The sequence below is a fragment of the Lithobates pipiens genome, unplaced genomic scaffold, assembly GCF_037356315.1.
Source record: "Lithobates pipiens isolate NorthernLeopardFrog02 unplaced genomic scaffold, aLitPip1_a1.2 Scaffold_27, whole genome shotgun sequence".
Taxonomy (NCBI): Eukaryota; Metazoa; Chordata; class Amphibia; order Anura; family Ranidae; genus Lithobates; species Lithobates pipiens.
In genome coordinates this window covers 140,449,613-140,474,292 of record NW_027507788.1, presented here as the reverse complement: position 1 = coordinate 140,474,292, position 24,680 = coordinate 140,449,613, and the positions used below count along the sequence as shown (strand labels likewise).

Here is a 24,680-nt window from a genome sequence, read left to right as displayed (position 1 = left end):
TCTCCCCCGGGTTTCTCCACCGCCAAACATCAGTAAGGCCATAGAGATTCGTCCATCTTGATAGCGGGGAGTCCACACCACCCCCCATGGACATCCTATCCAGTGCAGGGTTTGGAACCATGTTAAAGTCACCCGTGATAATAATGTTATCGGTGGGGTAGCTAGCTATAAGGGGAACCAGAAGTTTTAACAGGGCAGTGGTAGCCGGTGGCGGAATATAAAGGCCCACAATTACCATTTCCACCGTGTCTATAACAGCATGCAGGATCACATATCTGCCCCCCGGGTCCAGTTGTACATTCAATATTTCACACGTGAGGGATTTGTGTATCAATATACTAACCCCCCGGGCATAACACGAGTATGTGGAGTGATAACCCCTGCCCACCCACTGCCTCCGCAGGCTCAAAATCCTATTACCCACAAGATGAGTCTCCTGGAGGATGCACACATGTGGGCTATGCTGTTTAAGATATACCCATACCAAGGAGCGTTTTAATTTATCGTTCAGTCCCCGGACGTTCCAGGACAGCAGCCTCAGCTGAGTCATAGCAAGGTCTGCCGCAAATGAACGTCAGGGGAGCACCGCATCTCTGGGCCCGGGTGGAGACAAGCATCACCATGCCCACCCCCCAGCACCAGCCTGGAGGCCCAGACCGCCAACAGCAACCACTGCCAACGGTGGGGGTCCCACCAGAGAAAGGTACCACTGCAAAACCATTCCAACATGTACAATAACAGAAAAGAAAACAACCCAACCCCCCCCCTCCCCCCACCCTGCACACCCTTTGGGAAACTCGGAGTGCCCATTCCCGAAACCAAAACTCAGCTCAACCGGAGCAAATCAGGTAGAACTCCTGTGGGGGCACAGGGAGAACTAAGAGGGGTAGCCCGAGGTGGAGTTGTGAGCAGCAATTGCACGGTTGCTGCCGTCCGCACAGCACCAACCCCAGCCCGGGAGACCAAGAATAGAAAACCAGTATAGACAAACCAATAAGGCAGGATCTCTTGACCGAAGTCAAGGGCACATACTTAAAAACTTTACATTGAGGTAAGGCATAAAACAATGACTGCATCATGTCGCTCCATTGGCATGGAGACTCCGTTGTCGCTGAGCTGTCCCTTCCCCCCACCACCCCTCAACAGTGTCCAAGACCCCAACTGGCAGTGAGTCCATACAGCTCCTAGGCTCAGCGCTAGTAAAAGCCAGGATCCAAGGAGGGGATGGGGTGAGCCATGATGTCTCGGTCAGGGGGACAACTGACCCAGGTAGTAGAACTCAGAACAGCGAGCAGGTCATGCAGGCCCAGACCAGCACTTGTGCAAAATAAACTGGAGCAGTGGGGCACTTACACACACCAGAGCCTAAGGCACACAGTCCTCCTCAGTAGAAAGTCACACAGGGGGAGTCAGTAAATGGGGGGGGGGGGGGGGGGGAAGAACAGGAGATACCATGGAGCGACAGTAGAAGCATAGGTTGTATAAGGCACCATAGTTACCGGGGCCTGGGTAGAGTGTCTAGCCATTGTGAAGCCTCTTCTGGCGAAGTAAAGTAGCGGCTGGACTCCCCATCTATCACCCGAAGGCGTGCAGGGAACAGCATACCGTATTTGATGCTCCTCGCCAGTAACTGGGCCTTGACATGGTCAAAAGTCTTCCTCTGCCGCTGGGTCTCTACGGAGTAGTCCGGGAACAGCATGAGATGGGCATTTGCAAACCGTAGCTCAGGGATTTTTCGCGCCTCGCGGAGGACCAGATCCCGATCCCTGATGTTTAGTAGAGGCATGATAAAGGTGCGAGGCGGAGCACCGGGCGGTCCCCGCATGGATGGCATCCTGTGGGCCCGCTCAACCACGTACTGAGGAGAGAATACCGCTGCTGGTAGGAGAGTGCGGAGAAGATGTTCAGCGAAGGTTGCAGGGTCCTGTCCCTCCTCTCCCTCTGGTAGGCACACCACACAGAGGTTGTTCCTTCTGTTCCTATTTTCACTGTCCTCCGCTTGGGACTCCAGCGCCCGCACCCGCACCTGGAGAGTATGAAGGGAGGCACGGTGATCTCTAAGGGCATCTTCGGTGTCACCCACCCGCCGCTCCACCTCCCCCATCCGCTCCCTGAATTTGTCCATATCGCGACGCACCAACCCCACATCCGTCTGTAGGAGGTCAATTTTCGCTGTCAGGGTCGTTTTACACCCCAAAATAGCCTGCATCAGTGCTTGAAATCTGTCCTCCTCCACGGTGGCCGGGTCTTGTGGCGGGGTCTGGGTCGCCATGTTGGCGCCAGCAGAAGGGGGCTGCTGCTGCCTCACCTGCTGCGGGGACGATACCGGGGCAGAAGAGGTCTTCCGTCTGGAGTTATGTTTGCCCCCTTTAATGCCCAAGAGGCCAGTTCAATGGTGCCAAAACGCAGATGAGAACAAAGGAAGGCAGTTCAGCATTAGTGGAACACAAACAATAGTACAGGGAGTCAGTTCAGTATCGCTATGGCACAGGCAACAGCGCAGGGAGGCAATGCAGTGGTGCCATGGCACAAGTGGTATCACAGAGAGGCAGATCAGTAGTGCTGTGACACAGGCAGAAGCACGGGAGGGCAGTTCAGGATTGCGGTGGCATATAGGGTAACACAGGAAGGCAGCTCAGCAGTGACATGTAACAGATGATAGCCCAGGGAGGTAGGATAGCGATGCCATGACATAGATGGTAGCTGAAGGAGGTAGGTGGGTACGACAGTGGCACAGAGAATGGCACAGGGAGGCGGTAGAGCAATGCTGCGGCACAGGTGTCAGCCCAGGGGGGCAAGTCAGTATGGCTGCGGCATACACAGCCTCACAGGGGTGCAGTGCAGTATTGCTATGACACAAATGGGAGTACAGGGGTGCAGTTCAGTAAAGCTGTAGCATAGAAAGCAATACAGGGGTGCAGTTCAGTAAAGCTGTAGCATAGATAGCAATACAGGGAGGCAGTTCAGTATGGCTGTGCACAGAGACTAATACAAGGCAGGCAGCACAGCACCACGGAAGTTCAGTGGGTGTCACAGGGAAGGCAGTCCAGCTTGCAGAGGTTAAGGCAGAGATGGTGGCTAGAGGGAAGCAGGCCTGATCAGCAAATGGACAGTACCTGAGGCTGTTCCAGACACGGTAGGCCGCAAGATGGCGGCGGGCCTCGGGCGCTCAAAAGCGGCCGCCACGGGATTGCTAGCGGCCGATGGGGCCCCCCACAACGCTCAGCACACTCCCAGGGGACCACCGCCACTAAAACGCCCGGATTCACACCGCTCGGTCCGCCGATCGCGGCACTCAAGCCCGCGGATTGCGGAGGCCTCGTAGGCTGCAAGATGGCGGTGGGTCTCCGCTGTGTAAAATCACTTCTGCCCGGCCGATTCCGTAAATTCCAGCTGGGATGGGTGTATAATTTGTCCGGTACCTAGTTGGGAGGATGTGGTGGCTCTCCAGGCCAGCGGTAAGGCAGGATGGCGACGGATGGATGGAGGATCGGCGGAGCTCCGCAGCGGCATGTCTGTCCCCCTCTACATCCGGACACGCCCCCCATGGAAGCTGCATTTTATGGGCACAAGCTGCATATTATGGGCACAGGCTGCATATTATCGGCACAGGCTGCATAAGATGGGCACAGGCTGCATAGGATGGGCAAAGAGGCCGCATATTATGGGCACAGAAGCCGCATATTATGGGCACAGGCTGCATATGATGGGCACAGAAGCTGCATATTATGGACATAGGTTGCATAAGATGGGCACAGAGACTGCATATGATAGGTACAGGCTGCATATGACGGGCACGTGCTGCATATGATGGGTACAGAAGCTGCATATGATGGGCACAGAGGCTGCATATGATGGGCACAGAGGCTGCATTTTATGGGGCACAGTGGCTTCATATGATGGGCACAGTGGCTGCATTTGATGTTTTTCAGTAGTTTTCAGAATAGATCAGTTTGCTCCCCCCCCCCCATTTTGAGCACCATGTTCTGCTGTGAAACTTTGGGTCCTGACTAGGGATGAGTTTTGAGTTCGAATCGACCATGAGTTCGGCTCGAACTCAAACATTGAGATCAACTCAAACATTGCCTGTTCGCCTGTTCAGCGAACAGTGAACAATTTGGGCTGTTCGCGGCAAATTCGAAAAGCCGGAACACCCTGTACAAGTCTATGGGAGAAATCTAAAGTGCTAATTTTAGGCTAATATGCAAGTTACTGTCCTAAAAAGTGGTTGGGGACCTGGGTCCTGCCCCAGGGGACATGGATCAATGCAAAAAAAAGTTTTAAAAACGGGCGTTTTTTCAGGAGCAGTGATTTTAATAATTAAAGTGAAACAATAAAAGTGTAATATTCCTTTAAATTTCATACCTGGGGGGTGTCTATAGTATGCCTGTGAAGGGGCGCATGTTTCCCGTGCTTAGAACTGTCCCTGCACAAAGTGTAATTTCGCAAGGAAAAAAAGTCTTTTAAAATCACTTTGAATTGTCGGCTCCCGTAATACAGAGAACACTTAATGAGTGTTCTCGTGTTCTCTGTATTACGGAGCCGACAATTCATTCATTAATACAAAAAAAAAAAGCGTGGGGTTCCCCTAAATTCAATTACCAGGCCCTTCAGGTCTGGTATAGATATTAAGGGGAACCCCGCGTCAAATTAAAAAAAAAACGCTGGAATCTTTTTTTTTCTTTTTTTTTTAATAAAGGAATTTTTCAAAAGTGTGTTTGTCTTATTTAACCATTTTTTACACTTTCTTTGTGAAATGGTAGGGGTACCCCCTTACCATTTCAAACAGAGGGGGCTGGGATCTAGGGGTCCCCTTGTTAAAGGGGGCTTCCAGATTCTGATAAGCCCCCTGCCCGCAGACCCCCACAACCACCGGCTAGGGTTGTGGGGATGAGGCCCTTGTCCCCATCAACATGGGGACATGGTGCTTTGAGGGGTCACAGACCGCCAAAGCATCCTCCCAATGTTGAGGGCATGTGGCCTGGTACGGTTCAGGAGGGGGGCACTCTCTTGTCCCCCCCTCTTTTCCTGCGGCCTGCCAGGTTGCGTGCTCGGATAAAGGGTCTGGTATGGATTTTTAGGGGGACCCACACGTCAATTTTTTTTAAATTTGACGCGGGGTTCCCCTTAATATCCATACCAGACCTGAAGGGTCTGGTAATTGAATTTAGGGGAACCCCACTCTTTTTTTTTTTTTTTTTTTAATCAATGAATGAATTGTCGTCCCTTCACAGGCATACTATAGACACCCCCCAGGTATGAAATTTAAAGGAATATTACACTTTTATTGTTTCATTTTAATCATTATTAAAATCACTGCTCCTGAAAAAACGTCCGTTTTTAAAACTTTTTTTTGCATTGATTCATGTCGCCTGGGGCAGGACCCAGGTCCCCAAACACTTTTTTTAGGACAGTAACTTGCATATTAGCCTTTAAAATTAGCACTTTAGATTTTAAACATTCGAGTCCCATAGACTTTAATAGGGTTCTAAAGTTCAGGTCTGTTCGCAGGTTCTGGGGCGAACCGAACAGGGGGGTGTTCGGCTCATCCTTAGTCCTGACATCCATGTGGATGTTACTTGACACTTACCACCTAATAAAAGGACATTTACCTGTACAAGGATCCAGCACAGTCTTCACTACCCTTTGGTTCCCTGCCACTAGGGATGGCGAACGGTTCGCCCGGCGGTCGTTTTGCGGCGAATTTCGGCTGTTCGCGGTCCGCCCGATCGGCGGACTATTGCCGCCGTTCGCCCGGCAGACTTCCGTGTTTACTGTGTAAAAGAACTTTGACCTATGATGACACATCCATCATGGGGTACAGGACAGTCAATTGAGACATTACAGCACATGGACACTTGGACATTCCCCCTAACTTATAAATAGACCCGATCCGGCGGCCATTTTACATTCTTTCTTCTGTCACTATAGGGAGAGGTTGCTGTGTGGAGCAGGGAGAGACTGCAGTGACCCAAATCGCTAGCTATTTGGTCCACAAAAGTTCTTTTCAGGACTGGTATAGGTGTTAGGTGTAGTTCAGGATATAGGTTTGAGGTACTGCTGTGCTAGTGATTGTTGCAGCAGCCTGAGTGTCTTTTGTCAGTGTAGAGAAAGGGACAGGACGATGTGTGCTGCAGGGACAGTCAGTTTAATCATAAGCTGTTACTATTAGGTCCACAAAAGTGCTATTCAAGTTATTCCAGCAGCCTCTGTTTTGTCAGTTTAAATAGGGACAGGCAGGAAGCTGTGTGTGAGGCAGTGAGGGACAGTCAGTTTAATCAGTAGCTGTTACTATTAGGTCCACAAAGGTTCTTTTCAGGACTGGTATGGTAATAGGCTTGTACACGTATTATATTCTTTCTTCCAAATAGAGAAAGAATATTATACTTGACTGCTGCCCTTCTGCTGCAGTAGTCCTTTATCAGTATAGGGACTGAGGTACAGTCTGCTAATCATTCACAACCTACTTGTTCCACAAAGGTCCTTATAAGGACTGGTAAGGTCTAGGGTACTACAGTACATAGGGTTGAGTGAGGTACAGTCTGCTATTCCTTAAGGACTGGTATAGGTCCACAATTTATATAGGGTTGAGGTGCACTACTGCTGACTGCTGCCCTTCTGCTGCAGTAGTCCTTTATCAGTATAGGGACTGAGGTACAGTCTGCTAATCATTCACAACCTACTTGTTCCACAAAGGTCCTTATAAGGATTGGTAAGGTATAGGGTACTACAGTACATAGGGTTGAGTGAGGTACAGTCTGCTATTCCTTAAGGAATGGTATAGGTCCACAATTTATATAGGGTTGAGGTGCACTACTGCTGACTGCTGCCCTTCTGCTGCAGTAGTCCTTTATCAGTATAGGGACTGAGGTACAGTCTGCTAATCATTCACAACCTACTAGTTCCACAAAGGTCCTTATAAGGACTGGTAAGGTCTAGGGTACTACAGTATATAGCGTTGAATGAGGTACAGTCTGCTAATCCTTAAGAACTGGTATATCACGGTGCTGGTGTCAGTGCTTTATGTCACGCTGCTGATGTCAGTGCTCTCTATCATGGTGCTGGTGTCAGATCACTCTATCACGGTGCAGGTGTCAGTGCTCTATATCATGGTGCTGGTGATCATCTCCTGCACCCTCTTCTTTGCCTACCCTGACCTTCCCTCGCCTCCATTGTCTCAAGAGTCCTGAATTGTCAGAATTTCACATATAATAAAAGAATGCTTGTAGTTGTCGATCCCAGATTCACCTCATACATGTGTTATGTCATTAGCCATGTGGTGGGACTATGTGTGCACAGCTAGTAATTATTTTGTGGCTACAAATATGACCTGTAAGTTTGTAAAGTTCACCATCCCTGTGCTGTGCTGTGCTGACTTCCTCCAGGGGCTGCTTATTATGAGGGGCTCCCACCATCCCTGTGCTATGCTGACTTCCTCCTGGGGCTGCTTATTATGAGAGGCTCCCACCATCCCTGTGCAGTGCTGACTTCCTCCTGGGGCTGCTTATTATTAGGGGCTCCCACCATCCCTGTGCTGTGGTGACTTCCTCCTGGGGTTGTACCTCTGCTGTGCATATTATGAGGGGCTCCCACCATCCCTGTGCTATGCTCATTATGAGGCGCTCCCACCATCCATGTGCTGTGCTGACTTCCTCCTGGGGCTGTACCTCTGCTGTGCATATTATGAGGGGCTCACACCATCCCTGTGCTATGCTCATTATGAGGGGCTCCCACCATCCCTGTGCTATGCTGACTTCCTCCTGGGGCTGCTTACGGTGCAAGTGTCAGTGCTGTATATCACGGTGCTGGTGTCAGTGCTGTATATCACGGTGCTGGTGTCAGTGCTTTATGTCACGCTGCTGATGTCAGTGCTCTCTATCATGGTGCTGGTGTCAGTGCTGTATATCATGGTGCTGGTGTCAGTGCTTTATGTCACACTGCTGATGTCAGTGCTCTCTATCACAGTGCTGGTGTCAGATCACTCTATCACGGTGCAGGTGTCATTGCTGTATGTCACGCTGCTGATGTCAGTGCTCTCTATCACGGTGCTGGTGTCAGATCACTCTATCACGGTACAGGTGTCATTGCTTTATGTCACGCTGCTGATGTCAGTGCTCTCTATCACGCAGCTGGTGTCAGATCACTCTATCACGGTGCAGGTGTCATTGCTGTATGTCACGCTGCTGATGTCAGTGCTCTCTATCATGGTGCTGGTGTCAGTGCTGTATATCATGGTGCTGGTGTTATTGCTGTATGTGACGCTGCTGGTGATCATCTCCTGCACCCTCTTCTTTGCCTACCCTGACCTTCCCTCTCCTCCATTGCCTTCATGCGCTCCACAGTCCTGAATTGTCACAATTTCACATATAAAAAAAGAATGCTTGTAGTTGTCGATCCCAGATTCACCTCATACATGTGTTATGTCATTGGCCATGTGGTGGGACTATGTTTGCACAGCTATTAATTATTTTGTGGCTGCAAATTTGACTTTGAAGTCAATGGGGCCCGCCACGGTTCGCAAACTATCGGCCGCGTTCGCGGTCCCCGTTCGCGAAACGTCCCGTCGGAAGTTCATCCATCACTACCTGCCACTAGTATGCTAATTGTAGGAAGCCAGCAGCTGTGACTCCTTGCAGCTTCACAACCGGCTTCCGACTGCACGTGCGTGAGCTGTACAGAGCTTCTTGTAAAACTCTTGTTGTGGCTAAATGAGCTTTATTTCTAAAAATGAGCAGTAATGAAGCTGTATGTGTAATTTTGCAGGTATGCATCAGAGGGTGGGAAGACTGACTCCCGAAGTAGAGCTGGCCAGGAGATGTCTGCAGTTGAGCGAGGAGATGAGCCTGCCGGATAAACAAGGCAATACCAATGCAGAATGGAGAGCTCTTCATATGGCCGCCTGGAATGGGAACACACGTCTTGTAAAACAATTGCTCCAACAAGGAGAAAAAATTGATGACAGGTTTGTTACCATAAACCTAAAGTTGGCAATACACTGTGCAATTTTCTTTAGCTCTACAAACTTGTTCATACTGGGCAATTAAAAAGGCTTATTTTACACTTAAGGGCTTATATACGCTGGCAGCAGCCCTTGCCAACCCTCTGAATTTATGGTTAATCGCTTTTAGTAGGGTGGTTGACAGACAGCTAGAAGGCTATAGAAGGTGTTTTAAATGCAAAGGAAAAAGGGACACTTTCATGGATTTAAAAAAAACTAAACAGTAACGTTAGCCCAATTTTTTTTTATATAATGTGAAAGATGATGTTACGCCGAGTAAATAGATACCTAACGCTTTATAATTGCACGCACTCATGGAATGACGACAAACTATGGTACCTAGAAATCTCCATAGGCGACGCTTTACTTTTTTTTTACGGTTACCAGGTTAGGTGGTGACAGGTACTCTTTATGGAGGGATCGGGGGTCTAAAAGACCTCCAATCCCTCCTTTGTACTTCAAAGTATTCAGAATGCCATTTTGGCGATTCTGAATACTGTATATTTTTTTAAAACCAGCGCCATTGGCAGCCGAGTAAACAGGAAGTGACGTTATGACGTTGTGTCTGAGTTTAAAATCAGGAGGCTTTGTTTCCGGCTTTGTTCCAGTCTGTTCCTAGCCGCCAGAAGCGGTGGATTGTCGATCGGGCCTTCCGTGCCACCGGGAGGCCTGGGAAGAGCGGCGGAAGGCAGCGGGATAACAGCCAAGCACCTTTTGGCCACATTGGTTGTTATCCCTGGATAGCCGATCACCCGCTCTAAACAACGGTACCAGGATGATGCCTGCAGGTGCGGGCATCATACCAGTATAACCCCGAGAGCCGAGTACGCACATCTGAATACGCTCGGCGGGAACGGGTTAAAGAGATCCTGTCTCCATTTATTACAGGTATTTATGTAGTACTGACAATTTATGCAGTGCTTTACATACTGAACATTTAAATCAGTCCCTGTCATAGGGAGCGTACAACCTAAAGCAGCTTATAGATAATTTTTCTTTTTTCATTCAACCAGTGAAAAAAAAAATTATGTGGATGGGTTAATCCTTCCTGCTGAGCTTTGTATTCTGATAGCGGCAAGATTTTTTTGCTGTCAGAATACAGTGATCAGCGCTGCTGGCTATAGCCGGTGGTGAGGATCGAGCAGCAAAAACCTGATAGGGTGGTTTACAGACATTGGCTGAACAGGATGAATTTTGATTGATGTATAGTAGACTTGGGTCCCCACCTCACATGCATACATACACTATATTACCAAAAGTATTGGGACACTTTGTGCACTGGTCCAAATAATTTGTTGGAGGGGGATTATGGTTTGGGGTTGTTTTTCTTCAGGGATTGGGCTTGGCCCCTTAGTTCCAGTGAAGGTAACGCTTAAGACTTCAGCAAACCAATAAATTTTGGACAATTTCATGATCCCAACTTTGTGGGAAGAGTTTGGGGATGGCCCTTTCCTGTTCCAACATGACTGCACACCAGTGCACAAAGCAAGGTCCATAAAGACATGAATGAGCAAGTTTGGGGTGGAGGAACTTGACTGGCCTGCAGAGAGCCCTGACCTCAACCTGATAGAACACCTTTGGGGTGAATTAGAGCAGAGACTGCGAGCCAGGCCTTCTCGTCCAACATCAGTGCCTGACCTCACAAATGCGCTTCTGGAAGAATGTTCAAATATCCCTGTAGACACACTGCTAAACCTTGTGGACAGCCTTCCCAGAAAAGTTGAGCTGTTATAGCTGCAATGGGTGGGCCAGCTCAATATTGAACCCTACAGACTAAGACTGGGATGCCATTAAAGTTAATGTGTGTGTAAAGGCAGGTGTCCCAATACTTTTGTTAATATAGTGTAAATACTAGGGCCAGCTTAGACAGGAGCCAATTAAGCTACCGGTACTTAAAGAAACCCCAATACAAACACAGGGAGAGCATGCAAACTCCATGCAGATAGTGTGTCCTAACTAAATCAAACTGAGGCCCACAGAACACCTGCTATTTCTGCCATCCTTGTTCAGGTATTATCTATAATAAGGTAACCATGTTCTGTCTCCCAGCTGTGCTTCTGTGCTGTCTCAGGCTTCCAAAGTAGATAAGTTGCCCTTTCAATATACATTATGCAAGCATGGTTCACCAAATTCTATATACAAACAAGAGTAACTAAAAATATACTCTCTGACAGTGCAATAATAATACAAAATATCATATAAGTGCTCTTAAAGCTGAGTTCCACTGTAGCTGCTGACTTTTAATAAGTACACTTACCTGTCCAGGAAGCCCACAATGTCGGTCCCTGAGGCCGATCCGTCCATCGGATCGGGTGCAGGCGCCTCCATTCTAACTAAGGGAAACTGGCAGTAGGTGGAAGGCCGCTCTAAAGTTTAACTAATGGCAAAACTTTTTGTTTCGTTTTGGAGAGAATGGAGAGGGATTAGAACACCTGTCAGTTTTTATAGCTGTCTGTGCCCCCATTAAGGAAATTCACACTCTCTATGTGCCCTGTTTTGGGTTGTCCTCAGAAAAGTAAAACTGGGGAAATCTTCCAATGGGGACACTAGTTCTGGTGGCCTGGGGTGGGGGGGGGGGGTCCCCAAGGAATTCCCTTAATTTGCAAGGATTTCCTTTCACTTCCTGTTTGGCTATGGGACAGGAAGTGAAGGGAAATCTCTGCAATGTGGCAAAGATGGACAAAAGGGGTTAGAACCCTACTTTGCTCTATCCAAAATGAAAAAAAATCCCATCATCCGTTTATAGATGATCTTACTCTACGCCATTCTCTCTCTTGCTGGGACCGTTTTAAATACTCTAGTCATCTTAGTCATCTGATACTCCACACCTTCCCTTATCTGGGATTCTTAACAACTCTATGTTCCCTATGTTCCCCCCAGCCATGGAGGATTCCAAAAATGTTATTTGGTGGCATAATAAAAATGATAAATTTATACATGACCTCTTTTCGTTAGAAGGGATCAAAACACAATCTTATCTTTCTAAAAACATTGACATCTCCCTCTATCAGAATCATCATGCTTAATTCTAATTACAAATTTTATAAATACCCTGCTCTCTCCTTCTTCCTTAACATGTCTGACCCTCTTAAAGCGGGAGTTCCGCCATTTTTTTTTTTTTTTAAAGCCAGCAGCTACAAATACTGCAGCTGCTGACTTTTAAAATAAGAACACTTACCCGCCCAGCGCGCCCGCGATGTCGGCACCCGAAGCCGATCTCTCGATCGTCTCTCAGGTGCTGCCGCCGCCATCTTGGGTATGGGAATCAGGAAGTGGAGCCTTGCGGCTTCATTTCCCGGTTCCCTACTGCGCATGCGCGAGTCGCGCTGCGCAATAAGGATGGTCCCCGCTGTCTCTGGGACCCGTGTGTTTCCCAGCAGACAGCGGGGGACCTTCGGAAAGGGGCGTAGATTCTGCGGAAAGGGGCGTATATTCTGCAGATATCTATGCCGGAAGTGGGTGCAGATACCTGTACTGTACAGGTACCTGCACCTCCCTCCCCCCTGAAAGGTGCCAAATGTGGCGCCGGAGGGGGGGAGGGTTCCAATGAGCGGAAGCTCCACTTTAGGGTGGAGCTCCGCTTTAAGACCTTTTGAAAAAATATGCAAATTAATCCACCTTTCCCTGGCATTCTTTCTCTTATTTACGCTTCACAAATTTCTTCACAATCCATTAGTAAATCTGCCTATGCTCTTGCTTGGGAAATAGATCTAGGAGATTCTTTAGATATCACTGAATGGAGTAAAATCTGCACCAATGTGGCTAAATGTTCCATTAATTCTCTAGCCCAAGAGAATGCATATAAAATACTCCTTCGCTGGTATGTGACTCCAACAAAACGAATCGCATATTTCCCCTTCAATCTCCCCTTTAGAGGGCATAATTCTTGAGGATCCTTATTACACATGTAAAGGCCCCAGCAAGGCACCACATCTGCACATGCAGGAATGCTGTCTCCTATGGCAACAGTCTTTAACAGTTACTAATTCAAACATAACAGTTCCTTCAGCGTCACTACAACTGCTTCTTGTAGTCTCTCACTAGACCCTCTGATTCCCTGACTCTGAATCCCTTGAGCTCCTCCAATCTTTGCGGTGGTATCTCCCTCAAGCGTCATGCGCGATTCCCTGCTGGATCCCCACCTTGGCACTACAGATACTTCTCAAGACTCACCCCTGCTGACCAGCTCGGTCCCTGGGTGACACACAAGGCTGCTCTGCAAGGTCACTTCCACTGGTTGGGCCCCTGACTTGATCACCATCTGAAGTTTCCCGATTCTCCACCGTGCCTGTTCGGTGAGAATACTGCTCTGGTACTTGCTTCAGTTACTCACTGTGGTCCCTGGTAATAAGATGGTCGGTTCCTTAGTGGCGACAGCTTCTCTTTTACCTCCGACCACTGACAGGTTCTCCGGTTGGCAGAACCATCACTTTTGGTTGGACTGCAAGCCGCAGTCCCAACCCTGCACTGCTCTCTTGCTTCTGGATAGGCCCTCAGCCAGCCTAGCAGCCAGATGTCCCTGGATAGGCCCAATCTCTGGCCTAGCAGCCCAGGGCACATGACACACATCCACCCAGACAGCCATCTGGGTGGCACAGAACATAGATCAACTAACTCCATCCAAATATATAGGTGCTCCTAGCAGGCCAAGGCCAGGCCAAGGGAACACAGCCCATTGGCTGAGATACCCCATATACCCACATAACCTGACCTTGGGTTGCTCTTCTCATACCTAATATCACAAAGTACTCGGCCACCTAGTGGTAGAAGAGAAAAGTGCAACAAGGTGAAACTTAGGGAGAAATCAATGGATCTCTATCAATCAACCAGGATAACTACTTGTGCCAAGTAAATTTGTGAGGAGCTCACTGCCCAAACTACAGGGTGCTACATATAATCTATATATTTGTGTTTATTTTTTTAATTTGATGTTTGTCTCTTTTTATTTAATAATCAGTAGGAATCTGACATTTCCAGGAGTGTCATATCCTAATATCTTTCAGCTTCTCCTGCAGCTTTCACATCTCATGCTGACGGTGCTGGAGAAGCTTACCAGTAAGACAGAATAAATGAAAGCTTTTTCACCTGGCAGCATCTGTCATTCTTCATCTTTTAAAAAAAGCATTAAAACTAGAAACCTTGAACTGGGGACAAGGTCTCTTTAACAGTATGTGTAAACCCAATCATTAACATTTTACATCAACTTTAACATTTTAATTCAAAAGTAATTTTCAATATTTTTGAATCAGCAACTTTCATTAAAAGAATACCCAGTGATCTTCCCATCCTTGTTCAGGCATTACCTGTATGTAGGGTGACCATGATTTTTCCCTTAAAACACAAACAGCGTGGCTCATAAAATGATTTGTGCGACAATTTAATATACTGTGTGTATGTATATTTATATATGCAGCGATGAGCATAAAGGAGTATACCCCTTTTGAAAAGTACGATTTTAATCAATATCTCAATGAACACAAGAACAATTTCCCAAATTTTGACAAAAGTGAGTGTTGTAGAACATTTGTTTAGCTCATTACGTGAAAGTAAGGTTAATATTATAACTTAGATTCAGGGGCGGACTGAAAACTCATGGGGCCCCCAGGCAATAGTGATGGACGAACTTCCGACGGGGGGTTTTGCGAACACGGACCGCGAACGCGGCCGATAAATCGCGAACCGTAACGTTCGCGGCGGGCCCCATTGACTTCAATGGGAGGCGAACTTTGCAAACCTACAGGTCAAATTTGCAGCCACAAAATAATTACTAGCTGTGCAAAACATAGTCCCACCACATGGCCAATGACATAACACATGTATGAGGTGAATCTGGGATCGACAACTACAAGCATTCTTTTTTTATATGTGAAATTGTAGTGACAATTCAGGACTGTGGAGCGCATGAAGGCAATAGAGGAGAGGGAAGGTCAGGGTAGGCAAAGAAGATGGTGCAGGAGATGATCACCAGCAGCGTGACATACAGCAATGACACCTGCACCGTGATAGAGTGATCTGACACCAGCACCGTGATAGAGAGCACTGACATCAGCAGCGTGACATACAGCAATGACACCAGCACCGTGATATACAGCACTGACACCAGCCCCGTGATATACAGCACTGACATCAGCAGAGGGACATAAAGCACTGACACCAGCACCATGATATACAGCACTGACACCAGCACCGTGATATACAGCACTGACATCAGCAGCGTGACATACAGCAATGACACCTGCACCGTGATATACAGCACTGACATCAGCAGAGGGACATAAAGCACTGACACCAGCACCATGATATACAGCACTGACATCAGCAGCGTGACATACAGCACTGACACCTGCACCGTGATAGAGTGATCTCACACCAGCACCGTGATAGAGAGCACTGACATCAGCAGCGTGACATAAAGCACTGACACCAGCACCATGATATACAGCACTGACACCAGCACCGTGATATACAGCACTGACATCAGCAGTGTGACATAAAGCACTGACACCAGCACCGTGATATACATCACTGACACCGTGATATACAGCACTGACATCAGCAGCGTGACATACAGCAATGACACCTGCACCGCGATAGAGTGATCTGACACCAGCACCGTGATAGAGATCACTGACATCAGCAGCGTGACATAAAGCACTGACACCAGCACCGTGATTTACAGCACTGACACCAGCACTGTGATATACAGCACTGACATCAGCAGCGTGACATAAAGCACTCACACCAGCACCGTGATATACAGCACTGACACCAGCACCGTGATATACAGCACTGACACCTGCACCGTAAGCAGCCCCAGGAGGAAGTCAGCATAGCACAGGGATGGTGGGAGACCCTCATAATGAGCATAGCACAGGGATGGTGGGAGCCCCTCATAATATGCACAGCAGAGGTACAGCCCCAGGAGGAAGACAGCACAGCACAGGGATGGTGGGAGCCCCTCATAATGAGCATAGCACAGGGATGGTGGGAACCCCTCATAATATGCACAGCAGAGGTACAGCCCCAGGAGTAAGTCAGCACAGCACAGGGATGGTGGGAGCCCCTCATAATAAGCAGCCCCAGGAGGAAGTCAGCACAGCACAGGGATGGTGGGAGCCCCTCATAATAAGCAGCCCCAGTAGAAATATGACACCGCTCAACCTCTTCAAACAGGAGGGTACGGGCATATAGTATGGTGTGCTTTTTTGGACAAGGAAGTGAGCCAAATGAAGAAAGAAGGTCTGTGTGCTCGATTAAAAAAGTCGTTTATAGACATATACATGGTCTACTGGTCACATGTGTTGAAATCCTCTGAGATCCATGCCTCATTCATTTTTAGAAATGTGAGGTAGTTAACACTGTCATGAGCTAGGCGAGTACGCTTATCGGTCACGATCCCCCCTGCTGCGCTGAACGTCCTTTCGGACAGGACACTGGATGAGGGGCAAGCCAACAGTTCCATTGCAAATTGGGCAAGCTCTGGCCAGAGGTCAAGCCTGCCCACCCAGTAGTCCAGGAGTTCATCACTCCTCGATGTAGTCGGACACCTGACGGTCTAGGCGTTCCCTGATGCTGGATCCGGATGACACCTGTCGATGGGTCGGCTGAAAGAATGACCTCATATCCGAAGTCACCAACACATCTTCAAACCGGCCTCTTCTTGCAGGCGCTGTTGGATTGGTGCCCGCAACTCCTTCTCTGGGAGTGGGAATTGCTCTTCTGCCAGCGCACGCAAAAGCAGAATGCAGCATTTCTCGAAGCAAGGCCTGGAAGTGCTCCATTCTGACAGCCCTCTGTGACGGCGGTAACATTTCCGCCATTTTGTGTTTGTACCGGGGGTCTAAGTACGTTGCCACCCAGTACTGGTCTTTGACCCTTATGCTTTTTATACAGGGGTCCCTATTAAAACACTGGAGCATGAAGGCCGCCATTTGCACTAAACTGGAAGCGGTGTGGTGGCCTGGCTCCTGCTCATCATCCAGGATAATGTCGTCCTCTTCATTCTCCTCTCCCCATCCACGCACAACAACAGGGATCCCAGAAAGGTTAAAAGCATGCTCTTCTTGCTCCTCCTCATCCGCCCCGGCACCATCCTCCTCTGACTCCTCTTCAGATTCCTGTTGTTCACTTGTCTCAGATAGAGTAGCCCCCCCTGGAAATTCATCCAGCATTGCGACTTCCTCATCTTCCCGCTCCTGCTCCTCCACAGCTTGATCAATGACACAACGCAATGCACGCTCCATAAAGAAGGCATAAGGTACCATGTCACTGATTGCGCCATGGCTGCGACTGACCAGTTTGGTGATCTCCTCAAATGGGCGCAGAAGTCTGCATGCGTCGCGCATGAGCAGCCACTGGCGCGGTGAAAAAAAACCCAGCTCCCCAGAACCTGTTCTGCCGCAGAGTTCATGCAGGTAGACGTTAACTGCATGTTTCTGCTGAAGCAGCCTATCAAGCATATAGAAGGTTGAGTTCCATCGCGTATGCCCTATACTGATAAAGGACTGCTGCAGTATAGGGCAGCAGTCAGCAGTAGTGCACCTCAACCCTATATATTGTGGACCTATACCAGTCCTTAAGGAATAGCAGACTGTACCTCACTCAACCCTATGTACTGTAGTACCCTATACCTTACCAGTCCTTATAAGGACCTTTGTGGAACTAGTAGGTTGTGAATTATTAGCAGACTGTACCTCAGTCCCTATACTGATAAAAGACTGCTGCAGTATAGGGCAGCAGTCAGCAGTAGTGCACCTCAACCCTATATATTGTGGACCTATACCAGTCCTTAAGGAATAGCAGACTGTACCTCACTCAACCCTATGTATTGTAGTACCCTATACCTTACCAGTCCTTATAAGAACCTTTGTGGAACTAGTAGGTTGTGAATTATTAGCAGACTGTACCTCAGTCCCTATACTGATAAAGGACTGCTGCAGTATAGGGCAGCAGTCAGCAGTAGTGCACCTCAACCCTATATATTGTGGACCTTTACCAGTCCTTAAAGTGGTTGTAAACCCTTACAAACCACTTTGACCTACAGGTAAGCCTAGATTAAGGCTTACCTGTAGGTCCAAGAAATATCTCCTAAACCTATACGGTTTAGGAGATATTTGCCCGAAGACAGGCACCGCTGTCTATGGCGCATGCGCCGTAGACAGCGGCGCGCAGGCGCACTGAACGCGGCATTTCCAACAACGGAGCTGCCGCGCGTGTCGGCTCCCGTGCGCATGCGCGGGAGTGACGTCATCGCGGCGGAGCTGCGAGACCCCACCGAAAAGATGGATGCGCTGGACTACGGGGGCAGCGGTGACATCGCTGGCTCCTGTGTCAGGTAAGTGACACATAATGGGCTACTATGCGATGCATAGTAGTCCATTATGCTTTGCCTTTGCAGGGAATGAAAGAGGAAGTAAACCCATCAGGGTTTACTTCCTCTTTAAGGAATAGCAGACTGTACCTCACTCAACCCTATGTACTGTAGTACTCTATACCTTACCAGTCCTTATAAGGACCTTTGTGGAACTAGTAGGTTGTGAATGATTAGCAGACTGTACCTCAGTCCCTATACTCATAAAGGACTACTGCAGCAGAAGGGCAGCAGTCAAGTATAATATTCTTTCTATATTTGGAAGAAAGAATATTATACGTGTACAAGCCTATTACCATACCAGTCCTGAAAAGAACCTTTGTGGACCTAATAGTAACAGCTACTGATTAAACTGACTGTCCCTCACTGCCACACACAGCTTCCTGCCTGTCCCTATTTAAACTGACAAAACACAGGCTGCTGGAACAATAACTTGAATAGCACTCAAAACTATATCCTGTACTACTTTACCATACCAGTCCTGAAAAGGACTTTTTGTGGACCTAATAGTAACAGCTAATGATTAAACTGACTGTCCCTGCCGCACACAGCGTCCTGTCCCTCTCTCTACACTGACAAAAGACAGGCTGCTGCAACAATCACTAGCACAGCAGTGCCTCAAACCTATATCCTGAACTACACCTAACACCTATACAATGATACCAGTCCTTAAAAGAACTTTTGTGGACCTAATAGCTAGAGATTTGGGTCACTGCAGTCTCTCCCTGCTCCACACAGCAACCTCTCCCTATAGTGACATACGAAAGAATGTAAAATGGCCGCCGGATCGGGTCTATTTATAAGTTAGGGGGAATATCCAAGTGTCCATGTGCTGTAATGTCTCAATTGGCTGTCCTGTACCCCATGATGGATGTGTCATCATAGGTCAAAGTTCTTTTACACAGTAAACACGGAAGTCCGCCGGGCGAACGGCGGCAATAGTCCACCGATCGGGCGGACCGCGAACAGCCGAAATTCGCCGCAAAACGACCGCGGGGCGAACCGTTCACCCATCCCTACCGGGCAATAGGAGATTATGGGGCCCCCCGGGCAAAAGGAGATTATGGGGGCCCCAGGCAATAGATTATGGCCACACAGTATACACACACACACACACACGCACATACTGTATACACACACAGACACACAATATACACACACAGAATACACATACACACGCTGAAAGGGTACTGGAGAGATGGGGCAGCTATAATCTTTATGATCTTTAAAAAAACACAGATTTTTACATACTGTCCCTGGTTTTATTGAGGCTGGCAACCCCGATGGGGCCCCTTAGTGGCATGGGGCCCTCGGGCAGTGCCCGAATGGTCAGTCCGCCCCTGCTTAGATTACAAATCTTCAGTTTTACTCAAATTAGTTGATGCAAAAATGAATACACCCCTCAACAAAAACTGACATCTAGTATTTTGTATGGCCTCCATAATTTGTAAGGACAGCACCAAGTCTTCTAGGCATGGAATGAACAAGTTGGTGACATATTGCAACATCTATCTTTTTCCATTCTTCAAGAACGACCTATTTTAGAGCCTGGATGCTGGATTGAGAGTGATGCTCAACTTGTCTCTTTAGAATTCCCCATAGGTGTTGGATTGGGTTCAGATCAGGAGACATACTTGGCCACTGAAGCACTTCCACCCTGTTCTTCTTCAGAAATGCAACAGTGGCCTCAGAAGTGTGCTTTGGAGTTCTGGATCCGGTTCCTGGAATGCGGAAGTGAGAGAGGTGAGGGGAGGGGCCGGACTACGGACCTCTCGGGGGAGATGGCGGAGGCCTCGAGGAACAAGCCGGAGGAGAGCACAGTGAGAGGGTGCTCGGCTCTGGCGTAAAGAACGCACAGCCGTCCCGACCCCCTGCCCCGTCCTCCCCCGCTCGAGCTTCGTCTGTGGTGCGCAATAGACCGGCGGCGTTCCGGCCGGCATAACCTCCCGCTTGGGTGAGAGCAGAGCGGGAACGCTGGAAGAGGAAAACATCTCGGAGCCCAGGATCAAGGCAGACAGGAGGTGGGATTCCCCCTAGGAGTCAACGGTGCTTCCTTCGGATATCCCCACGATCTCACAAGGACATAAGGTCAGATCTTTCCTTATCTGGATGCTGTATTTGATGTGATTGCATATGCCAGCATATAAACGGAGAATAAAACAGACAGTGCTATGAGATGAGAGAAGCAGCCCTGCTTTAAATTTGAATGGGACAAGGTAGTAACTCTGGCAATATAGACCCCATCCTTAAGAGACATTAGTGTGAATACAAGAGGGTCCGGATTTTTTCACCCGCCTGATGCCTTGATTTGCTCCTTCCCTATTTGTATTGGGCGATTATTGTACGTCTTTTTTCTCTTTTTATTTTTTTTTTTTGCGCTCCTATGGTACATTGAAGAGAGTGAAAAGGGACAGTACTACATACACCATTCCTAGAGGAGAACTATAATAAATAAGATAAACAAAGCCTGCAAATCTGAAGGATGGCAGAGATGGTGTAGGAGATATCCCCAGTTCTATCTAAGACAAGAGGGGAAGGAGAAGGAAAAAGAACGAAGCGGAGAGCTGGAGGAGAGAAGGAGATATATGCGGGTAGATTGAAGCTGGGAGCTAGGAATTTGTGCCCAAAGGACATTGGGCCAGGGAGATGGTAACTTTGCCCCTTGATAAGATGGTATAACTACTCCGCATCGGTGGAACAAAAGTAATTAAAGGGGACTGTACCTGTACTTATTTAATATTACCGTAATCAAGACCTCTAAAGTGTAAAAACCCAGAGGGAGTGCGGTAATAGTTAAAGAGAAACCCCCAGTAAGAGGATCCCTGGAAAGGAAATCCCCGGGAAATCCTGGGGAAAAGAAAGGTAAAGGAGAACATGAAGGGGAAAAATACTAGAACGAACGAGCCTAAAAATTCAAGGGAGAGTCTGAACTCCAGCTCTATACAAAAATATTTAAAAGAAACAAGCCAAAAAAGTCCGGGACTCGAGGGAAATCAAAGAGGGACGAGGGAGCGGAGGAAGGAGGTCGGAAAATTAGAAGGTGCAAGGGGCGACCCCTTTGGAGAAGAAGAAGACCAGGAGAGTGGAATAAGGCAGGAAGGGAGTCCCTCTCAGATACCTACAAAGGGGGAAATACAGGAAATGTTCCAGAAATTAGAAAACATAATAAAAGCGGAGATTTTAACTGTAAGGAAGGATATGGGGCACTTACTGAAGAGAGTGGAGGAAATGGAGGACCAAACAGGAAGACAGGCCAGAGAAATACTGGAATTAAAAACACAAGTAAAGAAATCGCAGGAAGCAAATAGAGAGATTCGATATAAGATGGAGGAACAGGAAAACCAAAATCGAAGACAAAATCTGAGAATTAGATCACTGCCAGAACAACAGGGAGAAGAGCTGGGCGTAAAAATCGGAAAAATATTTAATCCCTTATTGGGAAAAGAAGAAGGGACAGAGTTAAAGCTAGAACGCGCGCTGAGAATAAGGAAACCCCAAGGGTTGAGAGAAGAGGTCCCGAGGGATGTAATAATAAAGTTCCAGATATATGAAGAAAAGGCTAAGATCTGGAGTAAGCTCAGAGGTCTACCCCCAATTCAATATGAAGGATCAACACTATTGGTTTTTCAGGACCTGGCACCGGGAACGCTGGCACGCAGAAGAAGGCTAAAGCCCCTATTGGACCTACTTAGAAGTGCAAATATAAAATATAGTTGGGGCTTCCCAGCGGCGCTGGTGGTGCAAAAGGAGGGGAGGTCGTCCAAACTTAAATCCTTGGACGAAATAGAGGACTTTTGTAACAAAATAGGAATTCCAATTCCCTCGATCCCATTAGATCCCTGGGAAGTATAGGGACTGAGAAGTAAGGGACGGGGGAATAGTATGCTCTGAGCAGACGGTTAACTGTTTTTTCTTTTTCTCTATCTCATTTTTTGATCCTCCCGATGTTAACTTGATCTTGGGGGGAGGGGGGGGGGGAGGGATGGTTGGGGGGATAGGAGGGGGATTGGGGCCTAAGGGGAGGTGGGAAGAGAGGAAACGTAGTCAAGGTCATACCCTAGGAGATTGGGCTAGCAGAAGGAGTAAAACTCTCTATGCAAAGCAGAGGCCTGGATTGGGCCGAGAGGGGGGGAGGGGGGGGGGAGGAGGGGGGGAAGGGGGGGGAGAGGTTCCTGGCAGGAGAAGAGAAGGGGGTACGCAACGAATAATAAGGAAGGAAAAAAGGGGGTTATGTGGTGAGGTATAAGGTGCAGAACAAACTTGCCCAGAGAAGGATAGGATGACCGAGATAAAGTTTGTGTCATATAATGTTAAGGGTTTGAACTCGCCAGAAAAGAGATTTAAACTTCTAAAAGAACTCCAACAATATAAAGCTGAAATAATCTTCCTACAAGAGACTCACTTAACACAGGACACAAATGTGAAAATCTACTCCGAAAAATATCCAAATTGGATCTATGGAGACTCACCAATCAGGAGGGCCAAGGGGGTGGCAATTGGGTTTGAGAAGAACATAAAATACGAGGTGTCCGAAAGGTTGACCGATCCAGAGGGGCGATACCTTTTTTTAAATGGGAAAATAGGGGAAAGAAAAATCACCCTAGCCAACATATACAGCCCAAATAAAAACCCAGAGAGATATATGACACAAATATTGGGGAGACTCGCGGAGTTTAAGAAGGGTGATGTAATAGCGGCAGGGGACCTGAATTTTTGTTTGGATCCAGCCTTAGATAGTACGTCAGGTGCAAGGGGGAAGAGCGTGAGAAGTAAAAAAAGAGTGAGGCTTCAGCTGAAGCGAAGCCAATTGATAGATGTATGGAGGATACAACATGAAAAAATAAAAGATTACACATTTTTTTCCCCGGTGCATGGGACGTACACTAGGCTGGACTATATCCTGGTTGAACATAGGTTATTGGAGTCAGTAATAGAAACAAAAATAAAAATAGCAACTTTCTCGGATCATTCCCCGGTGGCTATGAAACTGAGGATACCCGGGATACAGAGACGCCCCTTTTCTTGGAAGTTAAACGAGGAGCTCCTCTGGGATAAGAAAACGGCAGGAAAGATACAGAAAGAGATAGAGTTCTATTTCAGGACAAACGATACAGGGGAGGTGTCGGGTGCTGCCCTTTGGGAGGGCCATAAGGCTTATATTAGGGGTGCCCTCATCTCCATAGGGACCAGGAAAAAAAAGGAAAGAAAAGAAGAGAAGGAGAAGTTAATGAGAGAGGTCCTGAAACTGGAACAGGAGCATAAAAAGCAGGGGGGACAACATCAGGAGACCTTCCATCGATTGACTAACAAGAAAGAGGAACTTAAGGATATATATGAGGAGGAAAGGAGAAGGACATATATGGGCAGAGTCAGAGAAAGGTATTATGGGGAAAACAAAATAGGAAAAAATCTAGCGAGACAGGTGAAAGGTAAAAGAGGGGTTAACTTTATTGATAGAATAAAGGATAAAAACGGCAAAATGGTACATACCTCCAAGGAAATAGCAGAAGTATTCAAAAACTATTATGAAGCCTTGTACAATGTGGAAAAAAAAGGGGTACAGTGTAAAGGACAAAAAGAGATGACGAAAGAATTTATGCGAAAAGCCAAAGTACCCCGCCTAAATGAGGGGGAGAGGGAGGACATGGAGAGCCCCATTACGGAGGATGAAATTTATAAAGCTTTAAAAGAGACAGCCTCAGGGAAAAGCCCGGGCCCAGATGGGTTCGTAATCTCGTACTATAAAAAATTTAAGGAGATCTTAGTCCCCTACCTATGTAAATACATAAATGGAATAGGTACCGAATATGACATGGGGACGGAAACTCTGCGGGCTGCGATCTCTTTGATCCCGAAAGAGGAGAAAGATCAAACATTATGTGGTAACTATAGGCCAATCGCTTTGCTAAATACAGATGTAAAGCTATACGCTAAGGTAATAGCAGCTAGATTAAAAAGAAACATGACAAAATTGATACATCCGGATCAAGTCGGATTTATTCCGGAGAGAGAAGGCAGGGACAACGGAATAAGGGCCCTGCTCCTCATCCAAGCTTTAAAAGACAGTGGGTCCCCAGGTCTATTCCTGTCAATCGATGCTGAAAAAGCCTTTGACAGGGTAGACTGGGGACTCATGATAGAAACATTAGAAGAGATGGGGGTGGGCCCGAGGATGTTATTTTGGATTGGGGCTCTGTATAAGAATCCACAAGCAACGGTTAGGGTCAACGGAGAATCCTCCACCCTGCTACAAATGGGTAATGGCACCAGACAGGGGTGCCCACTGTCTCCCCTGCTGTTCGCGATTTCCCT

At 47.7% G+C, this 24,680-nt stretch overlaps 1 protein-coding gene across 1 annotated transcript in view; it reads left to right on the top strand.

Annotated features, from left to right (window-relative positions):
- The window catches only part of ANKRD65 (ankyrin repeat domain 65), an 82,207-nt gene that overhangs the window by 25,368 nt on the left and 32,159 nt on the right, over positions 1-24,680 (top strand). The window contains exon 2 of the mRNA XM_077457573.1: positions 8,764-8,962. Within this exon, the coding sequence (XP_077313699.1) occupies positions 8,766-8,962 (197 nt within the window). The 5' untranslated portion in view covers positions 8,764-8,765. The remainder of the gene's footprint in view (positions 1-8,763; positions 8,963-24,680) is intronic.